Source organism: Acipenser ruthenus, chromosome 4 (genome assembly GCF_902713425.1).
Source record: "Acipenser ruthenus chromosome 4, fAciRut3.2 maternal haplotype, whole genome shotgun sequence".
Classification (NCBI taxonomy): Eukaryota; Metazoa; Chordata; class Actinopteri; order Acipenseriformes; family Acipenseridae; genus Acipenser; species Acipenser ruthenus.
The window spans coordinates 38,598,754-38,613,938 of NC_081192.1; the positions used below are offsets into that span (position 1 = coordinate 38,598,754).

A 15,185-nucleotide genomic window follows, 5' to 3' on the forward strand; every position below is an offset into this window, starting at 1 on the left:
TACCGGGCCAGCCCCTAGAAGAATGGGAGCTAAGAACGTCATTGGGGGAGTTGATAAGGCGGGGCACGTGTTAAGGACTTCACAACTGTACCCTCACATATCATGCATTGTGTAATTATAAAGTGGCCCAGCTGTAGGATAAGTCATGTTATTGACTATTGTGTTGAAATGTTACCTCAACAAAGGGCCACATTACTCAGTAAGGGCTCACCTATGACCTGTGAATTGCTCTAAATTGAATGATATGTTTCCACAACATTAAGTGTCCAGCCATCCTGTAACCATCCTGTGACATTCAAAATGCCAGTACTAAATAAAAGAACAAAAACGACAAAACGAAAGCATTGACACAAAAGAATGTACATCTGTCTCTGGCACGTGTGACTGTAATAGTAAAATAATAAAAATGCTTAGTCACTATGGGTGGAGGTTAAAGTTTATCTTCCCCCACAGCATGGAGATGCGAACAACAACACTGATAACCAAAGAATCAATAATGGATATAATTGTTTTATTTGTTAGTTTCTGCCTGGATACATTTTTGTTTTATTTGTTAGTTTCTGCCTGGATACATGGTAAAAAAGGTGGTAAATTACAGAAAAAAAATAGAATTCAGTTTGTAAAAGTACATTTTGTTTGATTCAGTTTTTCATTGTACTAAATGAATGTAAAGTACAAAATAAATAGTACTATAAAGGGAGGATATACAGAATTATATATATATATATATATATATATATATATATATATATATATATATATATATATATATATATATACAGTGCCTATAGAAAGTCTACACCCCCTTTCAAAATGTTCACCTTTTGTTGCCTTATAGCCTGGAATTAAAATGCATTAAAATTGTTTTTTTATTATTATTTATCAACACATCCTACCCCACAACTTCCAAGTGAAAAAAATATTCTAGATATTTGTAGAAAATTAATTACAAAATAAAAACTGAAATAGCTTGGTTGGATAAGTGTCCACCCCCCTTGTAATAGCAATCCCAAATGAGCTCAGGTGTAACCAATCGCCTTCAAAATCATACACCAAGTTAAGTGGTCTCCACCTGTGTTAATTTGTAGTGATTCACATGATTTCAGGATAAATTCAGCAGTTCCTGTAGGTTCCCTCTGCTGGGTAGTACATTTCAAAGCAAAGACCATGAGCACCAAGGCGCTTTCAAAAGAACTCCGGGACAACGTTGTTGAAAGGCACAGATCAGGGGATGGGTATAGAAAAATATCAAAGGCTTTGAATATCCCTTGGAGCGCGGTCAAGACGATTATTAAGAAGTGGAAGGTGTATGGCACCACCAAGACCCTGCATAGTCCCTCCAAACTGGATGACCGAGCAAAAAGGAGACTGATCAGAGAGGCTACCAAGAGACCAATGGCAACTTTGCAAGAGCTACAGGCTTTTATGGCCAAGACTGGTCAAAGTGTGCATCTGACAACAATATCCCAAGAACTCCATAAATTTGGCCTATATGGTGGCAAGAAGGAAGCCCTTACTCAAGAAAGGCCACCTTGAATCCCATTTGAAGTATGCAAAAAAACACTCAGGAGATTCTGTAGCCATGTGGCAAAAAGTTTTGTGGTCTGACAAAACTAAAATGGAACTTAATGGCCTAAATGCAAAGCGTTATGTTTGGCGCCAACCCAACACAGCGCATCACCCAAAGAACACCATCTCTACTGTGAAGCATGGTGGTGGCAGCATCATGTTATGGGGATGTTTCTCATCGGCAGGGACTGGGGCACTTGTTAGGATAGAAGGGAAAATGAATGGAGCAAAGTACAGGGAAGTCCTTGAGGAAAATCTGCTGCCCTCTGCAAGAAAGCTGAAACTGGGACGGAAGTTCACCTTTCAGCATGGCAATGGCCCAAAGCACACAGCCAAACCTACGCTGGAGTGGCTAAGGAACAAAAAGGTAAATGTCCTTGAGTGGCCCAGTCAGAGCCCCGACATAAATCCAATCGAAAATTTGTGGCATGACTTGAAGATTGCTGTCCATCAACGCTCCCCATATTGCCAAATCTAGGTGTGCAAAGTTAGTAGAGACCTATCCCAACAGATTCACAGCTGTAATTGCTGCCAAAGGTGCTTCCACCAAGTATTAACTCAGGGGGGTGGAGACTTATCCAATTATGATCTTTTAGTTTTGTATTTTTAATATATAATTTTTTTTCTCAATAAAAACTTTTTTCCCCCTTAACAATGTGGAGTATGGTGTGTAGATAAGTGGGAAAAAATCCTCATTTAAATGCATAAAACTCTGAGGCACTGACACAACAAAATGTGAAAAAAGTTCAAGGGGGTGTAGACTTTCTATAGACACTGTACTTAATGTATTCATAGGGAATAACTGAAGAGGCCCTAAAGACGGCAAGTGGGTTGTTTAGTTATCCTCATGAGTGAAATAACAAAATATACTTAGACACTTGTACACGCTGGTGTTGGGGAAACAAATCATTCACTGTAGAACAATGTGATTTTTGTAGGACTACCACCACCAATCATAAATGAGCCATAGCTGATGCTGGCTAAAAGTGTTACTGATATGGCCCTTATTCATCTTGAAACTATGCAACCCAAATTAAACATATTGAATCAGAAAATTACTTTGCTTAGATCAAGCCCTACATCTGCTTTTTTTTTATTCTGTTAAAAAACAAGAAATATTCACATTGCATTGAGCAATACTCTTCATATCTCAGAGTTCATCTGGGATGCAGAATTCATGCTTGTAGGGTTATGTGAACACTTGACCTAAAATTATGGCTACATGTTGGTCAGATACATGTTTGGTTCTTATTGGATTAAAAGAGAAACACTCCGATATATTTGCTTCAAATTTGGTACACAGCTGTAGTCTATGATTCTCTGAGTCAAGTTTCGGTACCATACAATAATAATTCACTGTTTGTCAGTGCTCATATAGGTCTATGTACTTATGGACATTTTGTGTACTTTAAAACAATGTTACACTCAGAATAGCTGCTACACTCTTATGTCAACTAGCTTGAGAAATAATTCCTATACCGGAACCTGAAACAACAAAACTGCCCATGCTATTTAGGTGAAGTGTCACAAGTTTCAGATCTCTGTGGTTAGAAGGATTTAAAACATCTAACCCAACATAAACATCATGCAAGTGTCAGGAGTCAAGTTGAATCCCTTTATTTGAGATGTATTTTGATGTTGCAGTTGCTTTGTTATTTTTAGAAGTTAATGTAAAGTATTTTGGAGATACAAATTATTTCAGGCAAATTGAGCCCTGCTCCCTTTAGGGGCCCTTTTTGTTTATTAACCCTGTGGGGACCTTTTATGTTACACTCTGGTTTGGCTGTGCAATGTAATCTATGCCTCAGTTAATATTTTTTTTAAACTATTTCTAATTACTAAAATAGCATAATACAATACATTATTGTGTAAGAATATGCAGTAGTTATTATTATGTTTTTAATGTTTTATAGTGAAAAGATGGTTTAAAGTTTGATATTTGAAATATTATTTTGTTTAAAAAAAGTTACAGCCCACTGCCATAATTCAGGATACTTATTTTGCAAACTGAAAGGCATTAATGACTATTTTCTAATAAAAACTGTTGAATAAAACTGAAATACATAATATTGTGAGCAATTTGGTAATTGTATATTTTGAAAAACTGGAAGTAAAAAGTTATATTTTACTGTTATGCAAAAGAAGGAAACAAAGGTTAATCTTTGAATTGCTTGAGTAGCATTGAGTTAAATAAGAAAGAAAGAAAAAAACATTATCTTTTTTATAAATATTTTTTCAGTTGAATACAGTGATGTAATATTAAGAATATTAGTTTATTTTGAACTGTGTTATTGGAATGTATTTTGAAAGGACCAAAAGCTATTTTAAAAGTAAGGAATGACAGACTTCAGTGTACAACTATAAAAGTGATTGCATGGCAAATTTATGCAGGGGTTTATTTTCAGAAGCTGCCTGATAATGCATAATGTTTGAAGTAAATTGTGCACTTTTTCAGTTAAACTAATTTGGTTATTTTCTGTTTTATTCCCATTTGCTCTTTTGTGGTCAAACTACTACTCATACCACTACATGTACATGAACTGACAATCTGAACTGACTGCACAATGTAAACTATTAGTCTATTAGTCTGTAAACTATTAGATGTAGATTATAGGAGGCTGTGTGGTCCAGTGGTTAAAGAAAGGGGCTTGTAACCAGGAGGTTCCCGGTTCAAATCCCACCTCAGCCACTGACTCATTGTGTGACCCTGAGCAAGTCACTTAACCTCCTTGTGCTCCGTCTTTCGGGTGTGACATAATTGTAAGTGACTTTGCAGCTGATGCATAGTTCACACACCCTAGTCTCTGTAAGTCACCTTGGATAAAGGTGTCTGCTAAATAAACAAATAGATGTAAAAAAATAAAATAATGTAAAAGTAGAGCTGGCCACCAGTGACATGGGAAATTCTCACTTATACAAGATATGTTAAATAAAAAATGAAAACATTCTGTAGTATGTTGTTCTCAGTGACATTAGGAGAGCGAGGTGAACTATGGGGCGAGTAAGTGGAGGGCTGCACTCTGGTACTGCATACTATTGTAGGCATTCTATATTTGTGTGTAATTCTAATAATACATGTCATGTGAAAATTAATAGGCACATTTTACAGTAGGCTATGTTTTCAGCACTGAAGAGAGTGAGATATAGGTGTCAATTGAATTTCGATACCACTTCAGTATTTGAAGTTGAATAGTTATCAGAAATTAGCGAAACGGTTAGTATCATCTAATTATCACCCAAACGTGTCTAATGGATTTTTTTTTAGTACTAGTGTAAAATGTAACCTTTTAATCATGTAACTTTTTTTGTATCAGCAGTTACAATGATGGAATGAAAATTATATTTGATTTACCCATTGAGAATTATGTTTAACTCAGTGCTTATTAATTGACCAAAATAACCACTTTGTTTAATACCTTGGAAATACACATCAATGGTTCTATTCATATGAGTAACAAGTTAGTACAGCTCTTAGTCTAAAAACTCACTAGACTAACTTAATATTATTATTTATTTCTTAGCAGACGCCCTTATCCAGGGTGACTTACAATTGTTACAAGATATCACATTATTTTTACATACAATTACATTCTTTTTTTACATACAATTACCCATTTATACAGTTGGGTTTTTACTGGAGCAATCTAGGTAAAGTACCTTGCTCAAGAGTACAGCAGCAGTGTCCCCCACTGGGGATTGAACCCACAACCCTCTGGTCAAGAGACCAGAGCCCTAACCACTACTCCACACTGCTGCCCTTGGTTTATAATCCTCTACGGGGCTGACAACTGATACAGTGTGTTCGTTGCAATTGAGAACATTTTAAAACCTACCTGCAGTCTATCTGCAGGTGCTCGATTCGTTGCATTAGCACTGTCCTCAGTACTAACCACAGGATCATCCACAGTTAGTACTCTGAGAGACGGAAAGTATAATTATAGTATACTAACTGCTGCATTTGCATGGCTGCTGATAAAACAAAAATACAATGGAAAAAGGTCAGTTACAGCAGGTTTATGGGTTGAATTAAGATATGCTGGTGTTTAGATCAAATAAAAAATACCTGGAAGAGTTCCATTTGGGTTAAATACCAGATCATTGCAGTCAAATGCAAAATTCCCCCACTTTCTTAAAGTAGCAGCTCCAATAACTCAAGTTAGCCAGTGGTATTCCCCACTGATATACTACAAGTTAAAGGGCAACTTGGTATGGGTGCGGAATATCAGTTATCTTGACTTGCCATGCAGTTAAAACCATACTTGTGGCTTTTGTAGGGCTCTGAGGCCACAGGGGTTGTATAAAGTTGAATTTAAAAAAAAAAGTCTCTATGATATATCTGAAACAACAAATGACACACAGGAAATGTACAAGAAAACAAAAATCGCTAATATGTCCTTCCCATACAAGTAGTCCTTTAAGGTTCGATCTATTGGCTGTCAGAACCTTTACAACATCAATAGGGTGCATAAATGAATTCTCATTTCTTTTTATTTATTTATTTATTTATTTTTTAATATTGTATACACTTGTGGTAAACCCGACAAATGTATCTCTCTTGCAACTATTCAATGCAATTGTGATTTTTTTTCTGAGTGTGGAGAAACAAGAGCTTTTTACTAGATCCAAGCTGGTACAATTATTAAGAATTATAACCCACAACCAAAAAAAAAAAAAAAAAAGAACACAAATGGATGTAAGATTTTAATAAAATAGTTTAAAAGTTTGAGCATGTCTCCAAAATTATTTTGTCAATGTTGTATCAAAATAAATCACTGGTATTTATTTAAATGTAAGTCGTTTTTTAAGGAGCTTTGTGATCCAAACTGCCCGCTGTAGGAATTTTAATGTGAAGTATACTGTGTATTTTAATTTTAGATGTTTAAGTTAAGTAAAAACTATTACCAATGACCGATTTGGGGTTTTGTTTATTGTTACAACTACAACGATACGAAGACGTATCCATTATGTTACAAAAATGGTTTTGAGTTTCTCTTATAATTGGCTTAGCAATGAGTATTTCCCCGTCCTATTGGACAGTTGCATAGTCAATCAAAACGCCCCTGTACTTCCTGCTAACATTGCGGGAAAGTCGAAGTTATAAACAGGAAGGCGTTTCTGGTGCTTTTCAGTATTATGCATTAATTTGCTAACGTTTTGTTGTATTTATATAAATCAGTAAACCTCTGAAACGGAATGTTTCCTTGCAACTAAATACAGCTTGTTTATTCGGTTCGTTCATTTGAGAAAAGCATTATTTACAGAACCCTACACGTTATATTTAGAATATATATAAAGTGAAATGCGCAAAAATGAGGACACTAGACGAAGTGCAAGCTACACTGCAGATTGCTAAACTGAACGTGGATGACTTGAAACCTGTCATTCATTGTCTCTCCTTCGGTGAAAACATCTCGTCTGGGGACTACTGCCTCATGGAATTAGATGACACACTCTGTAAACACATTGAAGCCGGTAAGAGGTAAGTGAAACAATTAATTATAGCAGTCAGATCAGTTACTAGTCTTGAAGAAACAGCGATTTTTTAAATGTAATACGCCAACTGCAGTGTCCCACAAACCGGTATGTTCCGTTTTAACGGATGTTGTACAAGTTGGTGCTGCCAGTAAGTTACACAAAGCGCATTCTTAATGCTATATTTATCTCTTTATAGTTCTCTTCAGGCCAATAAAGTTAAATACTATTTACATTTTCTTGATGTCTTATTTTTTTCCCTGGCAGTAGAATTGTTGCTGGTACAGTAATAATAAAAAAAGGCTGCCGCCAGTGGATTTTCTACTGGCTTTAGTTAATCTGGTTATACTGGGTAAACGTGGATACTGCCTCCCAAAGCTTTCTTGCCACCATATCACTTTGAACTAAAGGACTTGCACTACCTACAGCAGAAGGAGGTTATGAGCACGCTCCACTGTAGTTAACTGAAGCCATAGGATAGGACACTATACCAAATAATAATTGCATTTCAAAAGCAGCCTTTGTCTGGTGGTGGTTTAAAATAGAGTTGTAAAATATATTTCCTTTGATGTGTATATTCTGTACTTTTTTTTGCATTCACACATTTAAGAAAAGGGAGGGAAGTGTGGTATCACATAGCAGGGACTAGAACTTTTGTACATCTGCAATGCAGTTTGGGATTCTTATATCTATTCCTGCATTGCTTTTCTCATTGAAAATATGTTTAATGTAAACTTCTACCTCCACATACTTTCATAGTTACTTGTTGCATTGTGCATGAGAGGAAAATATTGTTTCTGTCCCAAGACCCAGAAAAACTTGCTCACTGACAGAAATGTGCCTTTTTTTCTAGTCTAGTTATCAGAGGTGATAAAGATGAACATGCTGTGTTGTGCAGTGAAGATAAAACGTATGACCTGAAGATAGCTGACACCTCAAACCTGCTTCTCTTTATTCCTGACTGTAAAACACCAGATCACTTTCCAGAAGACCTACCTTGTCAAAATCTCATTCCGTCTCGGGTACTTTTCAGATTTCTTTACACAGATTTCTAGCAATTATTCTTCCACTGTGTACGTGTGTCACACTTTGCATATAGCTACAGAACCACTTGTCCAATTGTGATCAAACTTGCTTAGATTAAATTAGAGAATATATAACAATCTCTGGGTATAAAGAGACACACTATTTAACATAATGGAGAACTGCTTTTACAATTCCAAAATACTTCCTAAAGACACACAAGGAATTTAAACATTATAGGCTACTCATTATAATAATCAGACGACTTAGGCATATTGTTAAAAACTATACAACAGCTGGACACTGCTCTCTGTTTTCTATGGAGGTCAGTAACTCCGTTATATAGAGAACAATGCACGGGGTAGTGTGCGATATGAGATTTTAATGCCCACCCGAGAGGTGGGATGCTACATAAACCCAGAGGGTGAAGCCCAAGGGTGGGCATTACATTCTTATTTATAACACACTACCCCATGCAGTATTCTTTATAATCTCTGGTGAGCATTTTTATTCCTGCCAGAGTTGTGAAGTTCTGTGTTGCTTGTTGTGGGGGGCTTAGTTTATGTCAGTGAGTTATTACATTTTCTCGTGTTTCCCGTAGTAACCGTCTGGTTATTGCGGGAAATATCAACTGGTTGAGCCCATTGAAAAAATTGCTCGCCATTTATTATAATCCAGTAACATCAAAGATGGCAATAATCAACGACACTGCTTACTGATGAAATGCTTTACAGGGACACTCAAGTTCAAGTTAACTCTTACAGTGGACTACAATGATTATTTCAAATAAACAGAGATAAATAAATAATATAAAAAAAATGTAGTATAATAGTGTTAATGACATTTCTATCATTAGATCTCAGGATTTTCCAATTGTTACTGGGAGCTGAGGAGATGTCGACCGAAAGTAAAGAAACTCAAAAAACTTTTAATGGACAATGCATATGAAGGGCCTGACAGTGAAAATGAAAGAAATTCTACTGAACAAAAGGTAAGGCATGAACCCTTTTGCCATTGTAATAGTCTGTTACCAATGCTTTGAGTGTGTCTCCATGAATCAGAAATCATTATATGATACTGCACACCAGTCTCTCTTAATCACTCTTCTTTTGGGCAGATTCAATCAAATTATACAGCATTGCTTTATGAACCTCGTTATTTCCCTGTTTTATGGAGCTATTCAATCAAACTTCCAGCCTTTGGAGGACAGGCCCATTCTCCCCAAGGCAATCCATTAGCAATATGTGTATGCGTTTCATTCAAAACACATATACCACTCATATAGAAAGTCTGATTGAATGTTGCCATAGAACACTGAAATACACTCTTAGTTCCTGCGCAAGGCATCACTTCCCTTCTCAAAGAGGAGGAACTGGCCTTTGTACACACTCCGAGAGCAAAACAACATTACTTTTACCAGACCGACAGAAGGATTGTTACTTGAGGTCTTAAGCAGACTAGATGCTAAGCAGGGCTGCAGAATAGTTACCCACACACGTACAATGTGTGCCAAAGGATTTCCTCTAGCTATATATATATATTTTTTTTGCTCACCTAAACTGATTCTCTTATCAGATTTGAAGTGAAATAGAAATATTAAGTGTAACCTATACATTTTGTTAATTATAAATGTATAATTATTTGGTTGGATTAAATAGCCATAATATTCTTGTCAGCTCAAGTTACAGTATATCATTTTTTATTTATTTTTTTATTTTATTTTTTTTAATCCCTGCACCCCGCAACCCCCACCCTCTTTCAAAGTTCCAGAAGCTTTGCAGTCTGTGCCCCGAAGATTGTGCTACCCTGGGCTTCAGTGTGGTATCTGTTTTGGTGTGTGGAATCAGAGTCCCCAAACTGCCATTCATTCACTGAGATAGAAACTTGTCTTTTTTTTTCCTCCAGTAGCCAGCCAGTCATCCAACTAATTTAATTTAACCCAGACCAAGGTATCTGCTCATCCAAATAATTTAAATTAGAAACACACTCTATATTTCTAGTATGTTTTAAAGGGAGAGAAGCTAGTGTGTAGTGAAGACATTTTATGACTCCCTGAACAAGCATTTGAACCAGACTGGAAAGGGGCTTGTTAGCCTGTGTGTTAAAGAAAGTAGTATTCTACTTACTGTATTTAAATACCTGTAGGACTACAGGATTCGATCATCACTGAATCAAAGTGCTAAAGTTGCTTCCTTCCAAGGCACAGTGAGGTTTATTTTCTTCATCTGCCACAGTGGCTTTGTATATTATAAACATGGAATCGCTATTCCAAACAATTTTGAGATATGTAACTGTAGATAATGGATGTGTTACAACTTTAAAATTACAGCAGCAAGAAGCCTGTATTACAATATGTACCATGTTTTTAGCACCACACCTGTGGAAATGATTTTTTTTTGTTTCAGTTTTAGAAATTAGAAAAACGTGATTCTCAATTTCCGTTTAGATTATGAGTGCATGCTGTACCACTTCAGAAATTTTTGCATGTATTTGGAGGACTGCTCCTCCATTAGAAAATGTGCAATAATATTATTTAGCATAAGTTACTGAGAATATGCGATTCTGAGGATATGTGGCGTTGTCTGTCCATACATCCTCAGTGTATGATGTTCGGAGAACCACTTAACTGTAATGAAACTTGGTTTTAACCTTATTTCGTATAAGTTTTAGAGAGTATCAGATTCTTTGGGTATAATGATATTATTCTGTACATACTGTTGATATATGGTCATCAACTTTTTCATCGTACTGATAGCTCTCATTTTGAATTTACAGTTGTGGTGGGGAATGTATGTTACTAACATAGTAGTTTGTACGGCAGTACTCATTTTCTTAGATGGTGTTTTGTTTAGTTTTTTGTGCCATTACGAAAATATTCTATTGAATGAATTGAACTATGATTATTTTATATTTATCACCATATATTTTTGTTTGACATTTCTAGTACTCTACAGATGACTTGTTGGAAAGAATTCAAGCAAGCGAGCAAGAACTGTTAAACCAGCTTCAGCTTATCCATGCCTGTGAGATTGAAGGTATGCGCACGTATGTTTTTAATAAAATAATTTAAATTAAGGGCATGTTTAAAGAAGTATTTATTTTGGATCCTTGGTGACTTGCATAGTAAAGACACTACTGCGAGGTGTGGGTGGTGTGCCACACAATCGTGAGTTTGGCTGGGGATCCATAAGGGAATGCGGATGCATTTTAGATGAGCTGATATTGTGTGCATTTATTTTTTCTTTTGTAGGATACTGGAGGATTCTGGAGTTTGACTACGAGATGAAAATTTTGGGTCATATTACCCAACTAGTGGATTCAGAATCTTGGTCGTTCAGTAAAGTTACTTTGAGTGTGTGTCTAGAGGAGCTTGGCCCCCTTGAACCAAAGTAAGTATCTAAATGTTCAATATAAAAGTTTTACTACTATTGAGACTTCTTACTGTTGCATTTAATGGTGTAATAGCTGAAAGAAAGCTGCACCTTGATTACTTTATTTGTGTTTTTGTTTATTTTGTGTTTGGATTATCTACTGTGTAAAGAATAAAAGTGTTTCAAACTGCAGCATCCAGCCTGTGTGTGTGTTTTCCTGCCGTTGTCCAGCCTTGCCGTCAGCCACTCTACCATACATACATAGATATCGAGAGTAATATTTGCTGCTCTTTTTCCATGTTTCTTGTAGGGAGCTGATTGAACACTGTTTGAACTGCTATGGCAAGCGATACACAGCGGAAGGTAATGTTATTTGCTGGTAAATTAGAGTGACTGCTGCTCGGCTTTGCTTAGTGTGTTACCTATCATCAAGTGTGAGTACCCAGAGAGGATTTCGTATCTTGGGGTTCATTTTCCTTGTTGAGGTTTATTCAGAGGGATTATGTTAGTTAACAATGTTGTAGTCTGGTTGGAAATGGTGTATTTTTTATATTTCAAACTCACACGCGGACTGCGTGTTATTGTATGTTTCATCTAAAAAAGGGATTTCCTTGTTCTCACAGTTCCTTCCCTTTTAGTTTTGTGTTAGCTTGTTAACATGTTCAAATAGCAGGAGAAACTATTGTTATGTGAGTTGACCTAATTTTAAGCTATAGATAAACTGTCAAATTAATCAAAATTGCTATAAATAAGTAATTTTAAAGTTGTACTTTGCAGAGTGAAAGATACCTGTAGAAAATGAAGTCAAACCAGACAACGAGGTCTACCTTTAAAAAAGTTTAATGCAAAGAAGGCTAAACTATGGAAGAATGCAGTGAACTGACACCAAAGAATTATATTAAGTAAATGTTTGAAAAGGAATAATTTCTGTTTTTCTTTTTCTAGAAACTAGGTTAAAAAAGCACCTCCTTATTTCTTCCTGGAGAATTCTTTTTTTTTTTTTTTTAAATAACAAAACTTACAAGATAAGAGAGAACAAGTGAGGCACTAACCAAGGAACAATATTATTTTGTTGTTTATGTAGCAGGTGAAATTTACTTTTCTCTGAATGAAGATAAAGTGTGCCGAGCTACAGCACAGATGCTGTTGCAGAACGCGGTCAAGTTTAACTTGTCTGAGTTCCAGGAGGTGTGGCAGCAGAGTGTTCCAGAGGGCATGACAACCAGACTGGATCAGCTCAAGGTATAAGAAACACAGCAGACATTCTAATAATCCAGTACCTGAAAAAGGACTTTCCATGGAATTCTTGTCCTATAAGAATATGCAAAGTTGTATTAGCTCTTTAAAATGCTACTGGATTGAAATGGCCAATTTGAATGTAGCCTAAGTGCTTTAACTTGCATAACAAATCAGGAGGATTGAAGACAAACGTCCAACCTCCCTTCCCGACCTCATCACCCTCCGAACCTATGCAAGGGGTGTTACCAATCTATTGAACCTGGAAAGCAAGGGTACAGCCAGGGATATTTAAACGACGTGGCAAACTAGCCCTGCACAACTTTCCACCCTAACCCTGTAGAAGCGTTCTCGTCCCATGTTTATTTTGTGCCTTTTTCTTTGTGGTTTTTTGTATATAATAAACGTGTGCATACGTTCATCTACTGCAGCTTCTTGTCTCTGAGTCTCTAATTCCTGCTGGTAACATGTTGGGCTGCAGCACTATCCTGCACAATCCATTACAGTTTACTGGGTGAAATGCAACAGAGGTGAACTATTTGGAAGTGCAGGTTTTCCATAAAGATGGCTATGCTACCCTCTAGTGGTTATGTTAAGCCTGCAGATTTGAAAATACTGTTTATCACAATAGGAATAACAAATAGATAATGCTCAAAGTGTTGCTTAACTTATAGTCCTGTAATTGGTGAGGGTATGTCTCCTTTTATTGTTTATTTCTAAACAGGGTTTGGCTCTTGTGGATCGATCCTCAAGGCCAGAAACAATCTTCTTGCTCAAAGTAGAAGACTTACCAGAGGATACACAGGAAAGGTTTAACTGTCTGTTTGGCATGAGGGAAAAATGGACCGAAGAGGCTGTTACCCCCTATATACAGTAAGTAATTCAAGTTTAGAAAAATTAATAATGTAGCTAACATAAGAAAAGTAAGGAATGAGAGGCCATTCTTCCAAACAATGCTTGTCCAGTTCCTAGTAACTGATTGAACCCAAACTTTCTAGTTTGATCCTACAGGATCCCATAACTGGTGCAGTAATATGGCTTTTTAACCCACTGCATACATGTAAACTCACCAGTCTTTGTGTAAAGTATTTTCTCTACTTTCCGAACAGCAAATATTTATTGACACCAACATGTTTTTGTTCAAGTTAAAGTAATGTTAAAATTATCTTTTCTTTCCAACAGAGATTTGTGTGGTGAAAAGCAAACAATTGGAGCTCTTCTCACTAAGTATTCTCGTACTTCCATGCAAAACGGTGTGAAAGTGTACAGTTCTAGACGACCAGTAGCAACTTAACCATCAGAAGAACTGAGATCCCATGGTACATATTCCTGGTTCCCTTTTAAGGCTCTTTAAGTCTGTAATTATGCTATTGGTTTTGTATGCAAGTATGCACATTTTCTTACTTCTTACTTCTTACTTATTGAACTTCTTTATATATTGTAACATATATTGTTTCTGAAATATTATTGAATGAAGCTAGTAAAACTTTCCATGTTCACTTCAATAATGACCCCAAGGATTCATGTTCAATGTCATGTTCTGGCACATATTAAACTTTATATATATATATATATATATATATATATATATATATATATATATATATATATATATATATATATATATATGTTTGAATGTTTTTGTTACGAAAAAAGATTCTCAATAAAAAAATAAAAATGTTTTTTCTCTAATTTTATTGTCAAATCTGAAAAAATAGTCTTAAACAAGTTTACATTGTGTTTTGTATGGTGCAGCTATGGTATTATTAATTGGACATATTTAGAGCACCTACATTGTTCAGTTTGTACAAGGACATCTCATGTTTATAGCCAAAAGTTACAAAAAATATATTTTGAGTACACACAGATTATAAATAACTAAGTTACACTTTGTAAAGTCAAAAATGCAAATATGTATAATGAATATACATGCAACCTAATTTGTTTCAAAGTTTAAGATCATGGTCCAATGTTATTTCGATAAGGGAGGAGGGGAATATGGACACATTTATGGAACACTTATCACTTCAGTCATGGGGTCTAAGAGGACAGTATATAAGTACTGTAGTGTATATGAGCTGTAAAATGACAGGCAGTTACACCTTTGGTGGAGGTCAAACTGTGTGTTCGTAAGGGGCATGAGAGTGTTTCTGAATGACTGGTGCATCAGTATCTAACTGAAACTGGAAAACAAGTAGTGACAAATCAAACAAATTGATGAGCAGTGAGCGCAGACAGACACAGCTTTAAAGCAAAACTGAATATTGGCATATGCAGCAAACTGCCTGATGGGTCTCAGATATTACAAAAAATAACTAATTTAATCAATGAGCAACCCATATAGTACTCAGAGAATTGAGGAGGGTGAACATTCATAGCACTATACCACACAGGAAATGCAGTAAATGAATTTATGATGACTGGAAAAAACATGGGTAGATTCCATCTTGACAGATGCGGTCCACTTAATGCGCTCAATAGGGAGATTTAAATGAGTTTCATCCATTTGCTTGG

General features: G+C 35.9%; 1 protein-coding gene across 2 annotated transcripts; it reads left to right on the top strand.

Annotated features, from left to right (window-relative positions):
- Positions 1–6,635: 6,635 nt before the first annotated feature.
- LOC117399959 (sister chromatid cohesion protein DCC1-like) lies at positions 6,636–14,239 on the top strand. Of its 2 annotated transcripts, none has more exons than XM_033999420.3 (9): positions 6,636–7,048; positions 7,895–8,063; positions 8,921–9,055; positions 11,009–11,099; positions 11,315–11,453; positions 11,746–11,798; positions 12,520–12,677; positions 13,396–13,544; positions 13,854–14,239. In XM_033999420.3, exons 1-9 carry the CDS (start codon positions 6,879–6,881, stop codon positions 13,963–13,965), a joined length of 1,176 nt encoding a protein of 391 aa, XP_033855311.3. In that variant the 5' UTR covers positions 6,636–6,878; the 3' UTR covers positions 13,966–14,239. The 2 variants fall into 2 exon arrangements, with proteins under 2 accessions (XP_033855311.3, XP_033855312.3); XM_033999421.3 differs by having other exon boundaries at positions 6,885–7,048; positions 7,900–8,063.
- Positions 14,240–15,185: the final 946 nt, after the last annotated feature.

What these genes read in the sequence shown, in the direction of transcription:
- LOC117399959 (XM_033999420.3), top strand. Translation starts at nt 6,879, where the DNA reads ATGAGGACACTAGACGAAGTGCAAGCTACACTGCAGATTGCTAAACTG. An exon ending in AAAATCTCATTCCGTCTCGG is followed by an intron (nt 8,064 to 8,920) that starts GTACTTTTCAGA and finishes TTCTATCATTAG; the next exon opens with ATCTCAGGATTTTCCAATTG. An exon ending in GCTGTTACCCCCTATATACA is followed by an intron (nt 13,545 to 13,853) that starts GTAAGTAATTCA and finishes TCTTTCCAACAG; the next exon opens with AGATTTGTGTGGTGAAAAGC.